The sequence below is a fragment of the Fusarium graminearum genome, chromosome 1, assembly GCF_000240135.3.
Source record: "Fusarium graminearum PH-1 chromosome 1, whole genome shotgun sequence".
Classification (NCBI taxonomy): domain Eukaryota; kingdom Fungi; phylum Ascomycota; class Sordariomycetes; order Hypocreales; family Nectriaceae; genus Fusarium; species Fusarium graminearum.
This window is the reverse complement of record NC_026474.1, coordinates 8,461,484-8,487,338: the sequence shown is the minus strand read 5'-3', so window position 1 is coordinate 8,487,338 and position 25,855 is coordinate 8,461,484. Positions and strand designations below refer to the sequence as shown.

The window sequence follows — 25,855 nt, the reverse complement described above, 5'->3', positions numbered from 1 at the left end:
GCTGCAAGAACGTGGCGAAATGGTTCAACACAGCCACAGTCTCGCGCTAGAAGGTCTTGTCCGGCCAATGAGCAGAATTGCTATACTCACAGGACGCTTTGCTTGCCATGACTGATAATCACATCCAAATTAGTGAGCAAAACGCCATGTGGATGATTGGATATCCGACGGATATATCCCTCTCCGACTAAGATGCTTGGTAGATCATCGACAAACTCTGCGAGTCACAGACAACTTGATCTCTCAACCGAGGCGAAAGGTCTGAGCTTTTGGAAATGCCAAGAGACTCAAAATCAAGCGAAGGCCCATAAATGGACGGGAAAGAGAATCAACGCCAAGAGCTGGAAAGCCAAGTCTACACAGCCACTCTCTTAGTCGTCTCGTGTCGTGCGAACCGCAGTCCAAGGGACGCAAAGGATTGGGTCATCGTTTCGTTTCAGCCCAGCGCATCTATGTATAACGCATCTATCCAACTCTATCGTGACAGGACGGAAGTGATATTCGTCTGCATCAACCATTAAACTTGCAGTAGCCAGGAAACTCATATCCAACCGCACCTCGAACCGCTGTCAGGATTTCCAAGTGGCGTGTGAGTTTCCGCTCCTGGGCAAGTTCCCGCCTATGATCTCAAGAGGTTACAGGGGTTGAAAGGCTTTCCAGAAGAGGTTCCGAAAGGCCCGTCCACTGTTGCGTCAGGGCTTCAGGGATCTTGGCCTTCTATGAGGGCGGGGCGAACCTGCCCTGCGCTAGTTACGTTACGTAGTGTCCATCCATTTCTTGGACTAATAGTCACTGCCAGCCAAGACTGCCTGCGTTGCCCACAATCTGCCTTTCATTACCTTACCTTGGATACCTGAACCGATTTCAAGAACAATTCAAAAGTCTCACTTCTCTAAGACATCCAAGAAGATTCACCTTTGCGCACGAGACGTTACCGGCTCAGCTGTTCAACGCTATCCCACCTGATATTAACTAGCGACAACCGCCGAGACATTCAACAGCCAGCTTTAAACTTTTGCGCAACCCTGCCGCTTCTCTCGAGCATCCGAGCTATCCATAGTTTTACCCCTCTACGATTGACTGAAGCGCAAGCCGCGACAGAATTACCTACTCTACGCCCATGGACTCTGGCGGAGTCAGGAGGAAGGATACAACCAAAGGCCCTCCTCTTCGAGTTCTATCGCTCGGTAAGTGCTCATGAAAAATTACGTCTTTGTTTAGTTCAGCTGCTAACGCGCGCGTTAGATGGAGGAGGCGTCCGAGGTTATTCTATCTTCATTATTATTCAAGAGCTTATGCATCGAACCTTTGTCGAAATCGAGGGCCGCGCTCCTAAGCGACACGAAATTCCCAAGCCATGCGACCACTTCGATCTAATTGTTGGTACTGGTACGGGAGGCCTGATTGCCCTCATGTTGGGCCGACTTCGCCTTGATCTCGAGACTTGCAAAGAGCTCTACGTTCGAATGACCCGCACCGTTTTTCAAACCGACAAGACTATCGCTGGAATCCCATACCGATCGACCTTGTTCAAGGCTAGCAAACTTGAAGAGGCCATCAAGACAGCTGTTCAGGAACATACTGTCAAGGAGAGAGAAGGCAATGACAGTGCTGAATCTCCTCTGACCAACCCCCTCAACGCTGCCTCTTACTCCAGCGCTGGCCTTCCCCGTCGAAATCAGAGCAATGCAAGCACCGTTAGCTTTAGCGCTCGCAGTCCCGCTGCGCAGATGGCGCATCGACCCGCGTACAATTCAAGATACGGCGACCCCAACGCTCGTCTGTATGATCACAGAGAAAATCGCACCAAAACGTGAGTCATCCGTATCTTGTGACCGATTGCGCTCAACAAGATTACTAACAAATTCATAGCGCGGTCACAGCAGTATACAAGGGATCTCCTCGAGGCACCCCCGCAGTTCTTCTACGATCCTACGATTCCCGAAAAGAACCCCCGCCTGAGTTTGACTGCAAAATTTGGCAAGCTGGCCGAGCCACTTGTTCCATTGGACTTGCTTTCAAGCCCATCACCATCGGACAATCAGTTTTCCATGACGATGGCGTGGGCACTTTTAACCCCAGTCCAGAAGCCCTGGACGAAGCGGTGGTCAACGAGTGGCCTGGTCGTGAAGTGGGTGTCTTTGTTAGTGTCGGTACTGGCAGACGGCCCAAGAACACAGATTCGAATTCGCAGATGTGGTACGAAGGCTTCTTGGGCGAGTTTGCTGAGGCGCGTAGGAAGTTGATCTCCAAAATCGAAGGTTGCGAAAAGATCCACGAGTACATGATGCGTGAACACCTGGGAAAACGAAACGTCAGTATCGATGCCTACTACCGTCTTAACGTGGAAGTGGGCGTGGGCGAGTTTGGCATGAACGAATGGCACCGACTTGGTGAAATCAGCACGGGTACTCGCAGATATATGTCAAGAGAAGCCGAGCAGAGGATGATTCAAGGCATTTCGTCAAAGCTTGGCAGGATTCATCGCTCCAGAATTCGTCACGCACGAGCTCCCGAAGGCATCCCAGAGATCGTCAAGTCGACATCAAGTACGTGGGAGATGCCCATGGCGTTTGAGCTTCCTGGAGATATACCAACGTCTGTGCCTCTCCCTCATAGCCCTGGAAGCCGGTCATCTTTTGAGTCAGGCTCAGATAACTTACACTTGCCTCACAATGGTTCGCCTCGAAGCTCCTATGAGCGTATACACCCCGATGGTTCAACCCCCAAATCGCCTCCTTTGGGACCTCGTAGCCCTAGTGCCAGTGCTCCTGCTTTGTACCCAGAGGATCACTTGACTGTACAGTCACCCACGCCAGCGCAGTACCATAACCACGTCAATGGACAGGATTTGATTGCTATTGTCAGTCCAGACGAATACCCCAGACCGGCTCCAAATGTGGCCTCTCCGCCACCCACTCGGATCGAACCTCCCCCCCTGCCACCCAAGACGCCTCTTCCAGAGAGCCAGCAACATGGTGGTCGGAGAATGCCGACGGTTCCGCCCCCATACCCTGTGGACGATGATGAGCCCCCACCGGTAAACATGGCTCGAAAGCCCGACTATAGAGGAAGATGAGAACCTTTTACATCAGCTTCTCAACGATGCGTTCCCTCTTTAATCAATTTTTTTATGAAAGAATAAAATCTACGACGAGGATGAGATACCCTTGCTCCTAGAACGAGCTCGGGTGATGAAAGAAACTTCAAAATACGGGATTGGTGTTGAGGATGGGGATGAGTGACATGATGGTTTTTTTTCTTTCTTTTTTTGCCTATTATTCTACGCGACTAGATACCACCTGGTTTTTGTTAATACACCTTTTTTTGGATGTGGAATGAGCTTGATAGATTGATACTAGGATTCTTATCTTATATAGCCTACCTATTTTACCTACATATGGCACAACTGAGAACTGATTGATCATATGATAAAACGTCTCGGACTTGCTGGTGTTGTGAGTGACTGATGACATGAAGCAAGCTGTAGTCAATGCCATGATTGCAGGTAGGCAAGTGCAACCCTGTGTTTGGAATCATAATCGATTTGTGTAGCTATCGACTTGGCTATGCCGTGTTCCGTTGCGAATTTGTGCTGTGAGTCTCAACTTTGATAGGCCTGCGACAATCTTGACATTGTGCATTATGTAGTTTACACCCGGACTGTTTAAGAGGTCTCAACTTAGTGTCTAATATCTAAGATCTAGATAGCCTAGAAAACACTAGAGCTTATTGTAGCATCGTGGCGTTCAGAGACAGGAGTATCCTAGTACCAATCTTACAGGGGTATAGTATACGTATATATTGGCACTCTTTTCGTGGAAAATTGCTCTGGCAAAAAATGAATAAATAATAAACTCGAGGCCTGGCTATGATGCGAAAGGGATGCTGCTTTCATTTCGTATATTGTTGTATCTTAAAAGCAGGCCTTGATACAGATGTTATGTGGTGTTTTTAAAGTCGCGGGTAAGCAGATCAGGCTTGGAGGCGGGCCAGCGGCAGGTAGGCTGTCTGGGCTGGGTACCCATGTGTCAGGCCACTGTTCCGTCATTTTAGTGATTGGTCTAGACCTTGAGGAAGTTTGCTTCTTTCTTCCCATGTTATCTGTATTAATTATTTGTCCAGGAGCAAAACCTCCTATACGCCCCTGTACGAAGTCAGATGCAGTTGCTATCACAGTGAGCTCGAATCCTTGATTCTAGAGCCGTCTATCTCACAGCACAGACACTGTCAAAACAGGGAGAACTGGACAGTGGGCACACAAAATGCAAACGGATGGAAACTTGAAGCTATCCCCCCATCGGCATCCGCGATGGTGCTTGACCGTATCAGGATAGTCTCAGCCTTTTAACCTTCGATTCAACTTCAAGTTCGTTTCGTTTGATTGGAGAGATTGCCCCAATATGTTTCTGGCTAAGAGCTCTGACAGACAACAGCCTGCTAGTGCCTGCCTATTGCAGGGTCTAGGTCGATTGCCGAGCCTACAATCATAGCTTGGTGCATCACAACCGCATCACCATTGCTTATTGGAATTGGCCTGGGCTTTCCACCTGTCACTGCGCTGCGACAACTTTTTCAATTCATTCATCCGTCGATCCCGTTCTTCTTATTGTTACCTCTCGATCCATCCATCGCCTCGTCAAGGAATCGTATCCCATCACAATTCATGCAGCTTGTCAAGAGCATGACACCCATCTCCACCACCATCCAGGTATTAAGTGGGAACGGAACGACCCTGACTGCACTGGATCTGCATGTCCCATGAGTTGTCTGTTATTGTCATTGTCACGATCGGCAGCTGGAACTTTTGAATCGAACGACCTTTCTCTGTTTGCTTTGGCTTGTTTGTTGTTGCCGAACGCCTCTGAAGACTCAAGACATTTTCCATCTTCAGCATACAGTACATCAAATACAGTACCGCATCTTTAGTTCAACTCCTACGCAAGCCACGTTCACCAAGGGGTCATTAAGTTGCACCTTACAACCATCGACTGATTGTCACATTGCATCTCCTAACCACGCAAGGGAGAGAGGGACAGCTCTTGACAGCCGTCCAAACGTCACGTCCAAGACACGCAGCACCACCCCCACGCCTGTAAATGCGGGAAAGGTCCAGGTACGGACAGATACGGTTACAGTGCTGTTTGCAACTAGACAAGCCTGGAGTTCCCTTCATAGTCCGGACAGCCGCCCGCTTGCCGCGTTTGGCTGCTAAGCGACAACGCTCGGCTTCGGTCTCTCTCGCTTTATTCAAATATATTCTGTCTATTCAACCCATCCCTTTGCGGCCCGCCATGGCTCTTTTCTAATCCTAACAACCTGGGCTTGACTGGAATCGCTATCCAAAACTATATCTTTCTGAGAACCTTGGGTCGGCACTTGAGACAGGCGCTCTATTACATACCACATCGCTCCAAACAACAGCCGCCACTTTGGACAGAACCAATACCCATCCTTGCCTGTTACCCCGACCTGTTGTGCTGTGCCATACTGTGCTGCTGGACCAACAACCTCATTAGTGTCTCTGAACGGCGCTCATTCGACGACTGTTGGCTTTGCCTAGGCCAATCACTATTATTGGACTTGGGTAGTGAATACCGAATATTATAGAGGCCCCAACTTTAGCCTGCCATCTGGCCTCGTCTCAACTTTTATATATTGCCAGCAGATCATTATTGCCGGGCCCATTCTGTTGGTGTAACACGATGGTGGCCCCGAGCGCCATGTTGTCGGGAGCTGAAGCCATGCAGATGCAGATGCAGGCCGCACCACCTAGACAACGTGCCCAGCGGCAAACGTCATCATGCCTTGAGTGCCGTCGTCGCAAGCAAAAGGTGAGTAACTTCAATATTTATATCTTATTATCAAGTCTCTCCACCACTTGCTCCAGTAGTCAGACAACTCTTTTCTACATCAGAACTCACACGATATGCCCATCCAATATCTTTGCTTTGTCACTATATCGCAGCAGATCACCGATGACAGACAACTGAGAGCTAACTGATTGCTATTTAGTGTTCTCAAGGACAACCTTGCACAAATTGTTATCGCCGATTTCCCACTCCCGAATGCGTATATGAGGTCAAATCTTCAAGAAGGTCAATATACTTAGCTTGCTCTTAGCGGACTACTTCGATTTTCACGGTTGTAGTCCGTTAATTTATCACTACTAATACGGTTTCTAGAGCCTCTCCCTTATTCCCGCGACCCCAGCTACCTACAATCGCCGATATACAAGATGGACCATACTCCCATCTCAACCCAGCTATCATCCAGAGTGCTCTGTACTCCATTGAGGGCCAATCAACCAGTTCAGCTTCCTCACCGAGTGGTTCATATTCACCGACAGCAAGTTCATCCACATCCTTATCGACACAATCAACAAGAAGTCTTTGGAGACCCTACCAGACACTTGCATCACCTGATGGTGACACTGATAAGACAATAGCGCGCTCTCTTCAGATCATCAAAAAGGAAAGCATCAAAAGTTTCAAGCGCAGTTATCTCGATGAGGGGATGAACAAGATAGAATCAGATGACCCTATGGAGCTGGGTTATTCAATTGCCGGTTCCATGACACAGCTCAACTACCTTCCCATGAGGCCTACGAAGCTGAACAAGGATCTTGTCAGGATTCGTAAGTACTGTACGTTGTCTCTTGTACTTTCTTTACTCACACACTTTCGTTAGACCTATCACTACTTTCACGCTTCAAATGTTCAATAGATGGACAGCCAGACCCTACGAACGAGTTCATGAGCGTATGGGTTCCTTGTACTATGCAGGATCCTCTGCTCCTGCACATCGTACTATTCACTTCAGCGTGTTTCCTTACCGAAACTGGCGATATGCCAAAGAAATTGCGGCAGATATATCAGAGTCATGTCTACTGGATGCTCAATAAACAGATCGGAGACGCCAATGGCTGGAAAAATGATACATTGATGCTTGCTGTTGTGCAGATGATCGCTGACTCTTGGTACTGGGGAGAGACAGACCACCTGATGGCTCATCTTAAAGGATTGAAGCGTATGGTACGGATGAGAGGTGGCCTAAACCAGCTCGGGTTACGTGGCTATTTGGCCAAGATGATATTGATGTGAGTCTATGAATAACATTGGCGAATGCCAGACTCGCTGTTTTTCCAGTGTCCCGAGATAGCTGACGTCCTCTAGTCATGATATCGCCATGGCATTAGCACATGAGATCAAACCCTCCATGTATGGTCACCCTGAGTTCCCATTTTTCGACTCGAGGAGGACGCCGATCAAGACCGTATACAACACGCCTCTCTTATGTCACTGGCAATCTTTTAGAGAAAGCTCGAACTCCTTGCAGTTGCATCCTAGCACTGCCGAAATACTCGACACTGTGAGAAGCCTGTTCTCTGCCGTCATATCACTTCCGAGAGATGCATCTCCCGACCAAACCCAGATAGTCCGTATCACCGCTACTGGGTTCTATGACAAAATAGACGGGTTTCCAGAACAAATCCCATCTTTTCGAGGTTTTCGCAATTCATCCCGTTCGAGCTCAGTCGAGAGCCCAGACCAATCTCCTCGCTCGTCTAGAACTGATAAATCTTCCTCACCTTTGAATCTTCCAGATATTATGTATATTGTTGTGCGGAAGATCGCTCTGGTCTACTGTAAGGCAATTTCGACTCGCTCTCCAATCAGTACTGCCTGTTCAGAGCAGGACATCATGTTGATTTGGCGTGCTATCTGGGAGTCTGGATTGCCGACTTGGAAATCAGTCCTTGGCATCTTTGCATGGGTTATGATCCCACTTTGCACGAACTGTCACAAGATTAAATTCGGACGTCTCATCAAAACATTGACAGTATCCACAATGATGTCTCTCGGGATGGATGACTGGCATCTTTTCCTTGATATCTCCAAAACAGCTTTCCGAATACAGAGGTGGTTGACAGAAGGAGACGACGCCAGTGGCACAAAACAACTTATGGGAGGGCAGGCGGTGGTGGATCAGTACGATGGGTTCGCGATGGATAATGCCTGTCCCAGATATGAGCTCCCAGAATATGACGAGCCGTGAGAAGGCCACGGACAGAATTTTAAACGTGGAGATTTTCACAAGTAACAACCTGCAGTATCCAGCGTGCCGAAGCGCCGAATAGCCTCAAGCTGTCGCGGGCCGGCTGCAACTGTTCGATGACGAAATGTCTCAGGTCGGCCAACGGCGTAGCCGTGTCCTTGTGGAACCCTAAACACTGTCAACTACTCGCCTCCTTCTCCATTATCCCAGGCGAGAGACTTCATCTCATTCTTTTCCCCACTATCTTATGAAGGAATCGTGCTAGATTTCACAAAGACGAATTCAACTATCTATTTGGCACAATGTGCAACTTTGATCGACTTCGTGAGGATATAGCGCATGGAGCCGTTCTGCTCCCTGAAGATGAAGGGTATGAGGAGACGTTGCAGAGATGGAGCTCGGCTTGCATGAAAAGAGCAGTATGCTTGACTTAATCTTGTGGCCGACAGAATACTGAGACCCTACAGGCAGCTGTTGTCATGCCATCTAACTCGAAAGAGGTTTCTTTGGCTGTCAAGTTCGCAGTCTCGAACCAGATACCAATGACTGTGTGTGGTGGCGGCCATTCTTCCAGCGGCGCCTCCTCATCTGAAGGCATGGTGATTGATCTTAGGAAGATGCGGAAGGTCAAAGTTGACACAGAAGCCATGACTGTTGAGTTCGAAGGTGGATGTCTCTGGGAAGATGTCGACAATGCCCTCGAACGGCATGGTTTGGCTACCGTGGGAGGCGTCGTCAACCACACAGGGGTCGGAGGGCTGACGCTAGGAGGTGGACATGGCTATCTCACCCCTCGTCACGGTCTAACTATAGACAACTTGTTGGAAGCTGACGTTGTTCTCGCCGACGGCACGATAGTCGAAGCATCTGAGGACAAGGATGCAAATTTGTTCTGGGCCATTCGTGGTGCGGGAGCACAGTTCGGAGTCGTCACTCGTTTTCTTTCTCGGGCCCATCAACAAGTCAAAGTCTGGAGCGGTACGCTGGCGTACTTACCTGACAAGTTGCCTGACCTATTGCGCTTTGCAAACGAGTTGCATGAGAGACCCAATACGGAGGGTCATTGTCTTGCGTTAGGGATAGGCTTTGGGCCAAATGGAACAACACGCATCGTGTCCGCCATCCCTCTGTTTCATGGTCCTGAATCCGATGCCAAACGTTACTTTGCTGGTCTCCTCCAGTTGGAATCAGTTGCTGATAATACTGAGATGATTACCACAGCGAAAACAAACACACTTTTGAATCTGGCCATGGACCACGGGATTCGACGACTGACGGGATCAGGAAATGTTGTGATGCCCCTGAACATCGAAGCAATGCTACAGACTGCACAGATATTCTGGGAATTTTGTGACGTACATGGTGGGATGGGTAAATCTGTCATGGCTATCGAATTCTTCCCGACAGATAAGATTCGCGAAATTGCGCAGGACGCAACTGCTTACGCCAACCGAGGAGACTACTACGATGTCCTAACGTTATTTGGCTGGGAGGATCCAGATCATGATGGCGAAGTACGCGAATTTAATCGGAGCATTTGCAGAAAGGTCCGGGAGACGAATGGGTATCAGGCAGATTCTGGTGGCCATTGGAGCAAGGGGCCTGTTGGTGTGTATATCAACGTCGAAGCAGGGGGCATATCACCCAACGATGCTTGGGGAGCCAACTTGCCACGTCTGAGGGAGTTGAAGAAGAAGTATGACCCCCAGAATGTGTTCAACAAATGGCATAGTATTGCCGAGGATGCAAGTTAGTAGACACCATTATCTATCTACCACGGTGGTTAAAAGGGCCACGAAAAATTCAGATGAAGGATTGTGATACATTTCATCGCTCTTTTCGACTTATATAGCATTGCATAGCTATCTACATCTATCGATATTGTTCAATCATTAAATACCAGACCACCAATAAGTTTCCCCAATCTTAAAAGAGCCCCTGAGTGCCTTATCGCCAACGGCACTACTATCGCTCACAATAACTTCGTACTCCCCAGCTTCTACACACCACTTATCCTGCTCTTCGTCAAAGTAAGAAGCAGCATATTTTTCAAGCTCTGAGATAGTGACGGTCTTGGACTCGCCCGCATCAAGCTCAACCTTGGCAAACCCCTTGAGTTCCTTCACTGGACGGTTGACCTTGGCATTTTGCAGTGGACGAACGTAAAGCTGGGCAACCTCTGCGCCGCGAACAGAACCTGTATTGCGGACGGTGACATTTGTGGTGAGCTCGCCGTCCTTCGACGACACCTTGAGGTCTGAGAAGGCGAAGGTGGTGTAAGATAGACCATGGCCAAATGGGAAGTTCACATCTCGGTTGGCAAACTCGTAGTATCGGTATCCCATGTACACGTCCTCGCCGTACAGAGTTCGGCCGGCTTCGGTGCGGAAATTGAGGAATGCTGGAACGTCGGTCAAACGCTTGGGGAAGCTGAGGGACAGTTTTCCAGATGGGTTAGCATCACCAAAGAGGACATCGGCGATACAGTTACCCGTCTCATTACCGCCGTACCAAGCTTGGATTACAGCTGGCACCTCATCAAGCCAGGGCATCTCCTCGGGTGTACCAGTCTGCATTATAACGGCCGTCTGGGGGTTTGCCGCTGTAACAGCTGAGATCAGATCGTCGAGTGCCCCGGGCAGCTTCATGCTCTCTCGGTCCGAACCCTCGGTCTCCCAATCAGAGTTAAGGCCAGCGCAGATGATTACCTGGTCGTGCTCCTTGGCGAGGGCGACAGATCGTTCAATCTCTTGCTTGGCATCTATGACCTTGGAAGCACCCACACGGAGGGATCCGTGGCCCACGATAGGGTTGTCTAGTTTAAGTGTGAAGCTTGGAGCGGAAGCAAACTCGATTCTGATGTTGTACTTCTCTCCCTTCTTAAGATCCTTGCGGCCAAGTTCCTCGTGCGTTGCTGTGCCGAAGAAGGCGTCACCAGCGACCTGCTTGGTGCTGTTGTCGACGACGAGCTCGTCATTAACATAAAGGTTGGCAGTACCACAAACAATAACACCAAACTCATAAGTGGAGTCTTCTTCGACCTCAAGAACACCCTCAAGGTCGGCGTACCAAAGGTCCTCCAGCTCGGAGTTGTAGTAGTCAACAAGATGCATCTCGGTCTTGGCTAGCCAGAGCTCGTCGACAGGCTTGCGGGATGAGTCGGTGGGTGGCTTATTATACACTTTCCAGCTCATGCCAGCCTTGCCGTCAGGATCCGTGGTCTGACTACCCAAAAGGGGGCTCAACTTGTGCGTATATGCGCCGATAGTGTATGCGGGAGGACTTCCAAGCTTCTCAGCGATGCCATCGTATGGTGTAACGGCATAGTATGCAGCCAGCGAGGCCGAACCACCGCCATGATAAGTGGCAACCTTTGCGTTGGGTCCGATCACCAAGGTCTTCTTGTCCTTAGCTAGAGGAAGCAGACTCTTTTCGTTCTTGAGGAGGACGATACTCTCGTTTCCGATCTTGCGGAGGAGAGCTGCAGTCTCAGGAGTGTTGAGTACCTTTTCGGGGCCGTTCTCTGGGACGCCAGAAGCTGCACACTTCTTAACGAACTTGAGGACCTCTCGGGCGCGCTCATCAATCACATGACCCCAGACTTTGTCACATGCAGCAGCAAAGTTAAGGACATCACCTCGCCAGCGAGTAGGGCCGGGCATCTCAAGATCAAGACCAGCTTTGATGGCATCGGTAACGCTGTAGGTGCCGTACCAGTCACTCATAATCAGGCCTTCCCATCCCCATTCACCTCGCAGCATATCCTTGAGAAGCTTCTGACTCTCACTGCAGGACGTTCCATTGACACCATTGTAAGATGTCATGAAAGCACCTGGCTGTGAGTCGCGCACGACAAGCTGGAATGGGAGAGCGTAGATCTCACGGAGGGCACGCTCTGTGATAATGACCTGAACACCCATTCGCTTGTGTTCTTGGTCATTGCATACGAAGTGCTTGATAGTTGATTGCACACCTGTGCTCTGAATTCCGCGAACAAGGGCAGCAGCACCAAGGCCAGCAAGAAAGGGGTCCTCGCCGATGGACTCGAAACCACGTCCCCCAAGGGGTGATCGTTGCATGTTGATTGTAGGGCCGAGAATCACATGGGCACTTTTTCCGATGGCTTCTTCGCCCATCTTCCTTCCTGCTTCTTCGAGGAGTTCTTGGTTGAATGTGGCACCAAGACCGGTACCACAGGGGAAGCATGCTGCTGGGATACCGTTGAAGAAACGAGTACCTCTTACACCGTTGGGACCATCTGAAAGACGGAGGGATGGGACGCCATGCTCAGGTAGAGCTTTAGTGTGCCAGAAGTCAATGCCTGTGCGAAGTTGTAAGTATAGAGTCGCATAGGTTATCTTGGTGATGCTGACCTGCAAGAAGAGAGACCTTCTCCGCTAGAGACAACTTCTTGAGTATCTCCTCAACATTGATATCAGCCATTTTAAGCACTTTGGAATTATATCATTCACTCAAAGTACAAGAAGAATGAGAAAAACTTGTCAATTCATGGGAGGTTAGATCCTCTCCTTCACAGATATATACTCCTCGACAACGAACTTGCGTGGATAAATAGAACCCCCGCACGACTTGATATCATATTCTGCCTGATACAACTGGTACACTCGGGTGATTAAACAGCTCATTCCGCTCATCATTTGCCCATTCAATACAATAAGCTGTTCTCATGATAGAAGACGAGCGCTCTAGTTGGTGGTGAAGCCCCACGAAGCCGCATACCAGCCATCTTGGATGATGGATTTGTCAGTCTTAGCCGACGTTGAACCGTGAATTCGTCCAATGATGGCTCGTTACTTGTGCCTCATCCCAACTTTGTCGCTTCGTCGGGACGAGATTCCGCTTCAGAAACCTCGGATGAAGAGAATTATGGAAGCGGGGGATTATGATAACAGGTAATTCAATCGTCAAGCATCATCATAATACACGACTGTACTGGCAATGGAGGGAGAACAGAGCAGAGTTGAGCTCGACATATCACGTGACATATTGCAGATCACGTGGCAATTGACTGATCGGGGGAAGGTGGGAACAAGCCGGATATAATGTCGCCCTCCTCCGATCCAGGATGGGAATTCAAGATCAATTATCAATGGACTTGGAAGGCGAATTGAGAATTCTGCTAAACTCAACACCACTTTCTTTCTTTCATCTTAGAAATCCCGGTCCAAAATGTTTTCACGCTTACCTTCACCGACAAACGGGCCGAGACTTGGCAACAAACAAACAAACAAACCACAAACCATGGCGGCGCGATCCTTCTACTGCACAGCCTGGGAACCAACTCGTCCCTTACACAACCCAAAGCCGTGGTATCTCGGCCACCGCAAGGACCACACAGCACGTCTAGATCCTTCTTCATAAGCGGATAAGAAGTCTTCCGATGAGCCTAAGTCTCGAAAGGTCCACATTGAGTCTCGACAAACTTCAGCAAAGAGAGCGGAAAATAACAGCTTTTGGGAATAGTTACTCTCTAAATGTCTCCGATTATTTCAAACTCGACGGCGCCGATTGCACCCGGGCCGGATACCTCGGAGACGGCCAGGGAGATATCCGGGGGCCACGACGATTTCCGAGGTGGCAAGTCCACTGTACTGGCAGACTGTATGGTACCTACCTCCTACAGCACGTTGCTCATGACGAACAGATGAGAAACTTTTTTCACGATCACAAACACGCATCGAACCTTGATCGCTCAGCATCGCGATTGCTCTTTCATCACATCCTTCTTTGATGATACACAAAGCGTCGATCAAGCAGTCTCCATACGTACTTAGCTTCTTTACGGGTTCTCGATGCAGTGCATCATTCAACTGCACTGCGACATGCTAGATCGGCGGTAGCCATGGCCATGGCACACTTTCTTTTCTGTACAGTGGAGCTAGGATGGCGGCCAGATCACCCCGCGGCATCGACTAATTTGGTCTCGAAACCTTGAACCCGTTTTTACTGGCAAATTGGATACCCTAGATCACCCAAGTAGCGGTTTAGACAGGGCCGTATTAACAACACCTCTTCGGCTTTCGTTCCTACTGCACGGTTTACTCGCGGTTTTCTTGCCGAAGATCACCAGTGCATCATCGTTTCAGGAACATTGATAACTGTTCGTTAAGCAACCCTTTTCCGAGAGGGCCAATGACTGCATACGGTGCTTGTCCGAATGGCAGTTCTTCTGAATGGAAGTTTATCAATACCATCCTTTGCGTGTCAGACTGACGTTGCACGTGTGTGTAGCTGGCGTGTCAGGAAATAAACAAAGATTTTCTGTTAGATGCCAATTTGACTCGCTTTTTGGCAACAGTTGCGTTATGGCCAAAGCTCATTCAATTCAACCTTGCCCGCCACCAGGGTCCCATCATCAACAATCAAACCTGGTCAGGCATGATGTGGTCTAAAGTGACATGCATAGCTGGCAACTTCAAGCCCAGGGATCAAGGGTCTGCAATGAAATGACGGCAACGGTCTTTAGGCTGTGTTGCGGGCGATGGCTAGGCCCGTAACACCTGCTTGATCGCTGATGGGTTCTTCTTCACACACCAGGCGGATCGAATGCTGGTTGGCCTTCACTGGTTGATCCAAAAGTATGTTTGCATACATCCGCAGTGCGACGTTTGGCACGTTTCTTAGCACGTAGCTTGGCCTTGTCGACGGCGGCTAGTGAAAGCGGAAGGCTAGTTGATTAGAGCCTTGTGCTAGGTTCAAGATCAAAGGAACAAAATGAGAACAAATTTAAAGTGATGAACACAACAGTCATGGAATGGTTGAATGGGTGTTAGAAAACTTGGCACCGGCATCTTTCTACCCGTTACTTGACCCCTTGCACGAATCTAACCTGTTGATTTGGCTTGTGGTTTCGACCCACGCAAAGTCCCACAAGGCCTCTCAGTAGCATCGAATTCCTCTGGTCCGGTCCTTCTAGCGACCAAGTCCGTTCCACACCAGGAGCTTTGGGTCGGAGCTATGGACAGACGTGATAGACCACGACCACCTTCAATTGATTGGCAACCTCAATCTGCGTCGCCAGTGAACAAAGGGCAACCAAATGGACCTGGAATTGTGGAAAGAAATCGGAAGCCGCCTTCCGAAGAGATCCGGCGATTTCGGTTCGGCATGTTCCACAGTATAAAAATGTTCCGGCGGCTTGAAAAGGAAATGGTGAAAGGACTAGGTACCCGTCAGGATGGGCGGCTTACACCAGCCTGCTCGACTGTGACAACTCCTACAGCTACATGTACAGCTATAGCTACAGTGGGAAGATGGGGAGGTTCCAGCCACAGCTGAACGTGCGAAGCATAAGACGGGTAGGCTCATTCTAGTGGCACTCTTACCGCTCTGGGAAACAGTGCCGCAGTGGTGATCTTCTGAGACATTTTGGTTGCGAGAGTCCAACAGACCGCCTCGAGACTTGACAGACATTACGGGCTATCAGTCATGCTGGTCGAACCTCGTGTTTCTTGTCCAATCTCCAGCTGGCAGAATGAAGCCCTCCAACACGAAGCCAGGTATACTGCTGGCGCTCACGCCTATCATCACGTTTCCAAGGAACCTTTGGCAAACCCTACAGGACAGAGAATATCGCACCTTGGCCAAATGCGTTCATCAATGCGAATGAAAATCTTCATCTCCTTATGGCCGAACGAATGACAAGGACGGTCTGCTATTCATGTCTCGGTTTCTCATTCCAATTTGGAAGCATGTCTTTGCCAAAACTCGCCTTGAAGTTATCAGGTGAGACAACGAATGGACGCTACATTATACCGCTGGCACTGCAGTCCCAGTGACCAGCTAGTGTCGCTGTCGAGGATCGCCATCAGCCACATACCTTGTCCCTCACGTCCAAGGTGTGAGTGTGCGAGTGTGTGTGCGCCTCACCCGTGAACTGGTTACTGAATGGAGAACAATAACGTCTAACTAGCGTATGGAAACAAGATGAATTTGCAAGCGCATTATCCCTCCGACCAGCCCTGCCGTGCACGCGTGTCACGTCCACATGGCTTGCCGCTGGAGAAACACCAAACGTCGAACTTTGCCCTTCTAGTTTGAGAATTGCTATCGCAGAAGGTAGAGAGAATCGCCGCACGGAAGATTTTTGGCACCAGAGTACCGAGTACTTGAGATACTTGTGCTCGGAATGGACCCCCTTTTTTGCCTTCGAACGACTCAACCGCGCCACGTGCTTGAGTGGGCGATGGGAAAAGGCTGGGCGTGTGTCAATAATTCCAGATACAGCAGAGGCAAACTTCATCACCTTCTACAACGGATTCTCGAAGAAGCTTACTCTCATAGCCACATGGTAGCCTAGCCACAGCAATGTACGTACACGATGGGTTGCCTTCACCTCAACTATGAAGCTTTTACGTATGAGATACCGTCGAGTTTTCAATATCACATACCACAAGACATCTCTATGGTCTTGATAGGCATAGGGGTTCATTCGACCCCATTTCTTGAGTGATGCTCGGCCTTTTTTTGGCTGTCAATGTCTGTGCCATGTAGGGGCTTTTGTCTAGGTATTATTGCGCTGCATTTGTCACTTCAGTCAGTGCCTCAAGGCCCCGTCCAGCGTATCCCTGCTTGCCTCGTGGTTTTTGCATAGATGAGACTAATGCTCATTGGATCATCTCTCAGGGTAGCGGCCCACTCTCAATAGACCCCAATTTCACAAGCCACAATACAGGCTTATCAAATTATCCCTGGGTTGAAGCCCAATTGAAGATCATAGCACCAATGGGTCAGTGGCCCATAGCTCTCGGTACGTCTTCACGTGCTTATTGCTTTTTCCCTTCCCTCATACCATTCACCGTCTATCGGTTGACTCGCGGCACATCAATTAAAGCATTTGTGCATGAGTTATTTGCCGGGTGTTAGTCTTATTAGTGAGCGATTCTAGGGTCCCTTACTAGCGTCATGATCTCCAGAATCCCTGCCCTCGAATCCTTCCACAGAGTCCTCACACCCAGGCCGTGTGGACAGTGGGTACATGTTGAATGGCTCAGGGGTCGTGGCAAGAAGGCCTGTAATTTGCATCCAGGATCATTTCAACGGTTCGTGGCAGATCGCCATATCGAAATGCCTAGAGCATCTCCCTCGAATTCGTAGCATTCGCACTCTTGATGATGTGCTGGCACATGTGCAGCGCCGTATCTCTGCATCTGATAGTGCAAACATGCACAGTACCAGGTGACGATCAGGAAACAGTGCCTATCGGCAGTCGGTTCGTCTGTCTCAAGTTGCCAGTTTTAGGGGAAGAATATCATCATTGGAGATTGAAGAGAGGAGCAAAGCCCGCAGACAATGCGACTCTACCAGAACTGATCGGCCAAGTAGACCATGGTTCCTGACCGCGGCAAACTCAATCTTGCCGGCTCAACTGGATCAACTCAAATTCGTCTCACCCTCCCCACTAGCAACAGACGGATCAAAAACAGTCTGAGGCTGTGATTACTGTACGATGATCAATCTCTTCGAAAAAAGAAAAAAAGTGGCATCTCCCAAGACCGGTCCAAAATAATAATGGCGACCGCCTGTCCTCATTGAGACATGTGTGTCTGTGTGGCTGCATCGACGACACGACAGAAACGGCAACAGGACGGAAATCGACGCTGGGGAGCACACCACTGCAGTGGAACAGAGACACGACAGGCTGACACCTTTCTTCGGCACGACTTCTTTCCACCTTCTTTTGACGTAGGCTGTCTCACTTTTTGCTGCTCCTGCATCTGCACGAGGCCCCATGACCCTTCCATGGACCCCCCTGGTTGTCGATGATTCTTCGACAGCACCTTTGGTGGCATAGAAGCTGCAGCATCCTTCTAGCGCAAACTTTACGATCCTACAGTGCGGTACCCCTTGATTTCCGCTACTCTGACTTGTTCGATCACATTTGAGCCTCTCACAAGCCGTTTTCCCATCGAATCCATTCACCCGCTGATACCGCCTATCTACAAAGTCCACACACACACGCGCGCGCGCACACACATACGCACGCACGCCGATCCAACAGCACATGGCAATCTCCTCGTACAAGAACGAACGGCCGTGCAGCAATCGCCCTCCACTCTAGGTACCCTACCCCAATAGAAGCAGTTTTATATCCATACGAAACGAACCAATGCCGTCTTCCTGCAGGCTCGCGCATTGTGTTGGCTTCGATCATGGTTCTCTCAGTAGTTTTCGAGGCTCCTTCTAGGTTTTCTAGCCTTTGATCTGATTTGCCATTAGATTACTACACAATGTCAAATGTTGCGGTGTACAGTGTCACATTTTAACGCCTTTTTCTTCCAATGACACCTTTGTTGGCATACAGGTCATTCTGAGCGACGATTAAATTTTCTCACAGATATATTTTCCCCCTTGTTCAACAAATGCTTGTTGGAATTTATTAAAGGAAAAAGTTAGTAAAAACGATTACCCCCCGTTTCAAGCCACCAACGCATGAAGAGCAAGGACAGGTACTCGGGATAGTACCGTTGCACCGCATTATCGGGATTTTACCATACCACTAGCAGTCCAGTGCAGCGTCAATTTTAGTTGACGATGTGCATACTCTGTATAGGAAAGGCTCAAACCTAGAAGCAAGCGTCTAAGAAGAAGCGACAGCCGCCGATCCCATCTGTCACCAGTTTCACTTGGAACGTCAGTGCTGGCTGGCCGGCGGACTTGCAATTGAAAATGAGGGGGGGCGCAAGTCAACCATTCCCGCGGGAACATTTCTGATTAGGCCAGCGACTGTACCATTTCCTCCATTCGTCCGGTTGCACTGGGAGAAAGTTGCAAAAATATCTCCAGCTCACTCTCACCCTCACTGAGGCTTTGATTGCTTTTGCTGGCCGAGTGAGACCCAAGCCCCTTATTGCAAAACGTCCGGAACAACAAACGGTAACGACTGGTACGGAATCGTCAAGAAGAAATGCCTACGGAACGTATCCGGAAGACAAGCGCAGCACACTTAGGTTCCGGCCAGAAAGGGGGATGACGTATTGGGCGACTGAGACAAAATTAGGTGCAAAACAGTGTTTTGGGTGCTCCAGGCCGTAAGAACGCCACTCGGCTCTTGCAGACAACACGAAGCACGGCATATGGGGGGAGGGACGGCATTGCATGCTATGACATGGCATGGTATTGGGTGGAGGCTACCACCGCTACCACCACCACCAGCACACTGTTTCATTAGACTTTACGTCTACCTCGGAATCCAAGAACTCAAAAGTCCATGTTCGGAATTCGCATCACGGTCGTATGAGATTGTGTCAAGCTGTCATTGTAGAAGAGGGAGGGGAAGCAGCAACGGCCACGTGCTTTCGCCACGGTTCTAAAGATCTGATGCATACGGATTCGAGCAATGAGAATCTTTTCATGGACGGGAGGCAAAAAAGCAAAAGACCAAAGTATTCAATGTCACAATACATTGTATTCTTGCGGTTCAATGTTCTTTGTGTCTGTCCTTCTTTCTCTACCGTCTCCAGTACAGTAGCTCTCAAGATAGACAAGACACGCAGGAGGGCCGAGCGATGACATGCTCAATGCCACCATGGAGACTCTACTCTGTACACGACGCTGTATGATATCGACACAACTGTTGTGCCGACTATACCATACCATACCGTACGTACCGTGCTGTGCATTACAGTACAGTATCAGGTTTCTGTCCTCATTTGTTCAAAACCTTCAACGTCAGAAAGCAAAGATAGACTGCGCTTATGCCAGTTATCTCTGCCTCTACAACCTCTACCTGTGCATGCGACTAAGACTGCGGCCGGGGGGAATGAAGCCAAGGTGGTGAAGAAGGGGAGAAAAAGTGGATATCCTAAGGAATTCATTGCTTAAAAGGGAAGAGGATAGATCTCGGTCCAGCGCTTATACCCTTAATGGCCTAGTTGATGGCCATGTCTAGCAACCCCCATGCAACCGCCAAAAGTAGGGGTAGCTGGGCAGCCTAGCCTGGCATTTCTCCAAGAGCTGATGCTTTCTCCATCTTGGCACTCCCTCCAGAAAGTCCTTGAGCCATGTGCGTGACGGGAAAACATGGCGGTGGAGATGGATAGATACGTAGATACATACGCTTTTAGTAACAAGGCAGTTTTCTTGCAACCCGTGGGAATTAATTCTTGCTGTACGTATAGTACGGTAGTACTCTTTCGGTCACCAGCAAACCAACAAGAAGGAAGATGAGGTAGAAAACAACAACAACGTGTCAAGGCCCCCCTCCTCCTCCTCCTCCTGTATTATCCATTCATGTTACATTGCACACACCCTGGCCTCGTCATGAATATTATTACTATACCATTGTTCAGTAGACAAGGGCTTAATACAGGGTTTTGGCATGTCATCAACCAAGGACAAAGTGCATATGGGGTAAAATGAAACTAAAGAGGATTTTCATGTTTGGTCCGCCAAGCTAGTGGTAATAGTGTAGATACCGTCACTGGGAAGAGAAATTGGAGTACGGGGTCAAGAGAGTGAAGAATCCAATGTGTGTATCTTGATTCGTTAAACAGTAGACATGGGTCATCCCATCTCGATGAGTGCCCAGTACGTTGAGTTATACCATGTTCCATTCCATCCCATCCCATCCCATCCCATCCTATCCCAGTATCTTGCTCGAACTCCTCTAATAGTAAAACCCCGTATCGCCAAATTGCTCAAGTATCCCAATGCATGTCATGTGTTTCCAAATTGCACGCCTCCGTCCATCATGTAGGTAGTAGTTGTTTGTGTGCCCAAAAATAAACCATCCAGGAAAAAAGAAGACAGGAAAGGAAATAAGAAAAATATGAATAAAAAAACTCCTCCAAGGTTACAATACAGTAGTGGCCGTTAGAAATGTGTGGGGTAACTTTCCTCCTCTAAGTTTCGCGTCATGCCTTGTATAATTTTTGTGAGAGGGAGCGATCATGATGTAGCTCCCCAGCAACGAGGATGTGTGTGTGTAGTATGTATGTTGTAATACGATCGACATTGCTGAGGCAGGATGGAGACTTGCCGCGGCGGAGGGTTCCGTTGGTAAGCTTTGTGCCTTTTCTTTTTTTTTATGGATCAACCCATGTGGTGCTGTGTTCACCCACAGAGTCATACCTCAGCATAGGATTTTTGGCGTTATCAGAGTGATACAAGTCATGATCAATCTCGATCATGTGAAAATGGAGGTGATAGTAGTGTGTGTGTGTATGTGGAGGTTGGTAGCAGTCAGGGGAGAGGTCAAGGATGAATCTGCTCTAGGGCCACTAGGCCAGAAAGCTCAGGGTACCGCTGCGTAAACGTCTCATTGAGACGCCAACTGGACCCGTTCATGGCATGGGCCGTAAGAGCGTCTGTGAGCCCAACATGGCCCGTCTGGGAATCCGTGACTAGGCTCTCTAGCGGTTGGTAAGGCCAATCGACAAGGCGTAGCGAGTCGAAGTAGATCCTCTGAAACTCGTCTGTAGCGTAGAGATCTTGTCGCTTTATAGCAGCTTCGCGCAGAGAGCCCCAAAGGACTAGGTCAAGCCATTGGGGGTGGGGAGTTGTCAGCTGGCACTCGCGCGGTGCGTAATCCTCGCAAAGGCGCGCGCGTCTCTCTGGTGTAGGCTGTGCAAGCCAACATATCATTGTTTGAAGAGGCGCAAAGATAGCAAGGCGCTCCATAAGCCGTGACATGCCTGCCGTATCTATCAGACTCCGGATCAAATCCGTGATCGGATGAGGTGAGCAGGCAAGCTGGCCGTGACTGTCGTGGCTGCGAAATACAGACCGCACGTCTATTCGAGTCGGGCCCAGTGTATGGACGAGTGACTCTGTGGTGGCCATACGACGGCAGTCTTGGAGGAAGCCGACCAAAAGCTCATCGAAGCGGCAGGCCGGCGGGGTGGTCAGAACGGGCACCGGCCAGCAGGCACCCGGCTGATTTTGGTCCTTCAGTGGACCGAGGACTGAGCCTGGGGGTAGTAGACGGGATACATGTTCCAGGCGGACTGCTGCTGCTGAGCCATGTAAGTGTGGGGGGAAACGGGCTGCATTGAAGGGTTGCTGAGGCGGTATCCGGCGTCTAGACACTGAGTGTGATTAGTTTTCTGCTTATAGAGCATTGCGTAGCTTAGGCTGGAGCCACCACCGCTGCTGGGGAATCGTACCGTGAGATTCAACATCCTCATACTCCATCTTGATGACGTCCTTGTGGCTGTGGCCAACGGCGCCGAGGCTCGATGAGCTGGTGTTGTTTGAGGGCATCAGCGAGGTAGGCACGCTCGTGGGGATGTAGCCGGCGCTGTAGTCGTCGGCAGATGATGAGGGGCTTGAGACGTTGGAGGGAACAGGGCAGGGAACAGTGTTGGCCCATGACTCGCAGTTGGTAGGGAGGGGAACATATTGCTGTCCGTAGTCGGGGATGGGACTGTAGTCGCCAGAAGGGAAGGGGGAGCCACGAGGGCTGGGGACTGCACCACTGCCGGAGCTGAGGTTATCATCGTATACTGAGGGAGCTGTCAGTATGCCGTTGGAGGTTGGTGAGGGAACCGAGCAAGGTATCGTGACTGAGAGAGTCGTACCAGGTGCAGAGTAAGGTGATGAGGTCATTGAGACGCCCATGTTCTCCTTAAGTCGCATAAGCTCCTCCTCAAGCGCCTGGTTCCGTCGAAGAAGTTCTTGGACGGTCTGATCACGGCTCTGCTTGCTCTTGAGTTCCTCCAATTCGCGCTCCAGACGGTCAATGTGCTCCTTGGTTCGCGCTCTGATAGCTCGCTGAGCCTCTCGGTCGTTGGCTCTCTTGCGCGCAAGTTGTGATGGTGTGAGTGTGGAAACGCTTCGGGTGCCTATTTTGGCTGCATGTTAGTATCACTGATCTGCTTGGGGCAGGTCGTTGCTGGTTTGGTTCAAGTCCCCGCTTGACTGGTAGCACATACCCTTTCGCTTGGAGCTCTTTGCGGGCTCTGCTGAAGATGATCGGACCATGTTGTCGGTGTTGTGAATGTGAGAGTCGGGAGAAGTTGAGTAAGGCATGGACGTGGGTGGCGACGATGAGAGCGATGCGATCATGTCAAGTAGATGAGTTTGTGTACAGAGGTGGATGTGATGTGAGTGAGGAAGTGGGTGTGTATAAAGGCCAAGACCCGTATGCTGTGGATAAGGTATACAAAGTGATGTTGGAAGATGTGAAGGAGAAGGAGGGAGCTTCCGAAGATGAAGAGGGTCCTTGATGGGAGTATTTAGATGATTGAGTTAAGATGAGACGAAGGTAATAGCTGTTGATATCTGTGGAGTCCTTGTCGTCTTTAAGTCCAAGGTCGCGCAAGTGTTCGCATAGAGATCGACCTAGTTACTACTAGAGGTTGATCGACGTGGACCGGGGGTGTTGTTTATAACCATTTTCATCTGGCGCCTCTGGCGTTGAGAACCATCTTTTTTTTTCCTTCTTTCGCCCTGCAAAGGGTGTACGACTAGCAAGGGGAGGGTGGCTGTTCGGTACGTACCTAAAGTCAGACCCTCTATGCCGACCCCTGCACCATGAGTCCCATTCTCCTCTCTCTTAGTGCTAGCGCTGGTCGGGCTGATGGCCCTTTGGGGGGCCCAAGGCAAGGCTACTGTCCAGCACTGAGCGTGGGTCCTCGTCTGTGACAGTACAGCACTGGTGTTGGCGTTGGCGTTGGTGTGCGGTCCGGTACGCCACGCTCCTGCTTGGGTTGATTGAGTACTTGGAGCATGTACTGAGAACCTCATGTGTGTACCTCTCCTCCCCTCTCTCTCCTGCTTGGTGTGTGGGTGGCTTGTCCTTGTTTCATGAGACTTTCCTGGCTGCCTTGACCAACACAGTCTGGCTCCAGAAACACAGGCGGAACCTCAACGATGCATGGCAGGGGGGGGGGGGGGGACAAGTCTATGTCGTTGCATAGTATCTCATGGAGTTCCATAACGTTAGCTGCTCAACAAACAGCGACAGAGAAAACGTTAGATGTCCAGTCTGAGTCTGGTCTGGCCTGACAAGACCAGACCTTGGTTCGATCCAACTCCTTCCCCCCTCATTCTTCGTAAACATTTAGACAGTCTGATAGTGCAATAAATCCAGCGGGTCTCTTCCTCGTAGTTCCAAGATTGATAGACGCTCCACAAGAAGCCCTCGGACCCTTTCTCCTGCGCTGAGCTGAGCTCGAGGCCAATATACTGTACCCGTTACCGCTCAATCTCTTATCTGCAACAGGCAGAGACCCCGTCTACCGGACCGCGGATGCTTGGGAATCGTTACAATGTGGAGACTCTGACCTCTGGTTGTTGAAGCAAGTATCGCAAGATGGTCCCCACTCAAGGTACTCCCTCGTTCTTGACGGTACGTTGCCAATTACAGTCACCGTGCCTGGCTGGATATCATACCTTTTGGTACCGATTTATCGAGGGTTCAGTATAGCCATGGCCCTCTGTCTGTAATTCGCCGTCGAGAGTTCGCCGCCATTGCAATTCTGCTCTGCCGGCCGGAATCATTGCCATTGGTCTTGGATGAGCCAATTGCTAGGATGAACTCGAATCTCCTAATGGCACTTTGCAACGCAGCCAGATGTCACTGGCCTGGTGTCGGTGGGTCCAGTCAACAGCATGCTAAAACACCATGTTCTGTTCTGCTCTGCTCTGCCGTCCTTGATTGATGAATGTCGTTGCTCTGTTTTGTCTCGTGTTGTGTGGTACTCTATCTCTTGTCCATAATAACAAGGGTGTATGCACTGTCTCCGAAACCAGAAGACCAGGGTGCACTTATGATGGCCACCTATGCCGCCCTGGGCCCTGAATTTGAACCTGGACAGACGTAGAGCAAGGCAATATTAACCCGTAATGTGCAGCATAGCATATGTACTTTGTAGCCCCCAGGGAAGCTCCCCCAGAAGCGTGGAAGAATTGAACAACGCTCTGCAGCAGTGAATCGACAACCCATGCCTACTGCATCTCCACTGTCTCCACTGTGCTCCCTGTAAGAATAGACTTTAGTCCTCTAAACCCTAGCCGAAATCCGTCCACAGTCGGGGTCGGGGTCAGGGTGTGAGAGGACCACTGACGGCTCCCAACTTAGCGCGCTTTGCGGGTGCAGCAGTCCACAAGTCGACGGATCCAAGGTCTGTAGCGCAGCGGTGGAGCACGTGGAGCCAGGGGGGATTACTTCTGTGAAGCCAAAGCAAACCACCCTTGATCACGAAATGAGGAGCCATGAGGCACCCGTAGCTTGTATCAGCATCGCAAAACGTGGGAGCGTTGCCGTCAAGTGGAACGGAAACACGCCAAAGCATGGCGAGTCGCGCTTCTGATGTTACTTTACTCGGCGGCGTCGATCTAAACCGCCCTCAGATGGCATCATCACGTCCACTGTCTGATCTTCGAGTCCGTCCATATTGTTGTGTGTGTGTGTACTCTGTATGTGTGTGTGTGTGTGTGTACTGTACGGTGATGACCATCTTGCGGTCAAGTCAAGGACCAATCCCCAGATCAGATGCCAGCGCACATGGCTATGGAGCCCACGTCCCCTTTCCCTGTGCGTGTTGCTCCTCACACATTCTCCACCAACACTCGAAGAGAAACACTACCCGTAGATCTTTCTATGGTGCTGTCTATATGTGTGTGAAGCCACACATTCTGATGACCTCGGAATACATACAATTATGCACCTCGGTAGCGGATAAAATGTCTCAATTGAGATGAGATGCTGTGTGTACTCAACACAAAACCTTCCACTCGGAGTCGCCATATGCACTCTGTGTGGCCACCGAGCAAACGGCCGGTACCCATCACAGCTCGCAGCGCCCGGGAAAAAGCAAAACATTGCAGTAGC

General features: G+C 49.9%; 7 protein-coding genes across 7 annotated transcripts; 3 read left to right on the top strand and 4 right to left on the bottom strand.

Moving 5' to 3' along the window:
• Window positions 1-1,120: 1,120 nt before the first annotated feature.
• Window positions 1,121-3,079, top strand: FGSG_02634 (uncharacterized protein; the record flags this gene model as incomplete). Its single annotated transcript, XM_011320281.1, has 3 exons — window positions 1,121-1,187; window positions 1,222-1,813; window positions 1,873-3,079. 3 exons carry the CDS (start codon window positions 1,121-1,123, stop codon window positions 3,077-3,079), a joined length of 1,866 nt encoding a protein of 621 aa, XP_011318583.1.
• A 2,626-nt stretch (window positions 3,080-5,705) lies between these two features.
• Window positions 5,706-7,103, top strand: FGSG_12173 (uncharacterized protein; the record flags this gene model as incomplete). Its single annotated transcript, XM_011320280.1, has 4 exons — window positions 5,706-5,834; window positions 6,016-6,098; window positions 6,186-6,637; window positions 6,727-7,103. The coding sequence occupies 4 exons, from the start codon at window positions 5,706-5,708 to the stop codon at window positions 7,101-7,103; spliced, it is 1,041 nt and encodes a 346-aa protein (XP_011318582.1).
• Window positions 7,104-8,600: 1,497 nt separating this feature from the next.
• On the top strand, window positions 8,601-9,812 carry FGSG_12172 (uncharacterized protein; the record flags this gene model as incomplete). The annotated part of the gene is made up of 2 exons (XM_011320279.1): window positions 8,601-9,036; window positions 9,466-9,812. 2 exons carry the CDS (start codon window positions 8,601-8,603, stop codon window positions 9,810-9,812), a joined length of 783 nt encoding a protein of 260 aa, XP_011318581.1.
• A 138-nt stretch (window positions 9,813-9,950) lies between these two features.
• FGSG_02632 (uncharacterized protein) lies at window positions 9,951-12,501 on the bottom strand (the record flags this gene model as incomplete). Its single annotated transcript, XM_011320278.1, has 2 exons — window positions 9,951-12,379; window positions 12,432-12,501. The coding sequence occupies 2 exons, from the start codon at window positions 12,499-12,501 to the stop codon at window positions 9,951-9,953; spliced, it is 2,499 nt and encodes an 832-aa protein (XP_011318580.1).
• A 3,521-nt stretch (window positions 12,502-16,022) lies between these two features.
• FGSG_12171 (uncharacterized protein) lies at window positions 16,023-17,058 on the bottom strand (the record flags this gene model as incomplete). The annotated part of the gene is made up of 3 exons (XM_011320277.1): window positions 16,023-16,275; window positions 16,470-16,539; window positions 16,977-17,058. 3 exons carry the CDS (start codon window positions 17,056-17,058, stop codon window positions 16,023-16,025), a joined length of 405 nt encoding a protein of 134 aa, XP_011318579.1.
• Window positions 17,059-21,288: 4,230 nt separating this feature from the next.
• Window positions 21,289-21,711, bottom strand: FGSG_12170 (uncharacterized protein; the record flags this gene model as incomplete). Its single annotated transcript, XM_011320276.1, has 1 exon — window positions 21,289-21,711. A coding segment is annotated over one exon (423 nt), but the record flags the coding sequence as incomplete, so codon positions are not given.
• Window positions 21,712-21,968: 257 nt separating this feature from the next.
• Window positions 21,969-22,638, bottom strand: FGSG_12169 (uncharacterized protein; the record flags this gene model as incomplete). The annotated part of the gene is given in 3 exon segments (XM_011320275.1): window positions 21,969-22,152; window positions 22,166-22,532; window positions 22,599-22,638. The coding sequence occupies 3 exon segments, from the start codon at window positions 22,636-22,638 to the stop codon at window positions 21,969-21,971; spliced, it is 591 nt and encodes a 196-aa protein (XP_011318577.1).
• Between the last annotated feature and the right edge of the window lie 3,217 nt (window positions 22,639-25,855).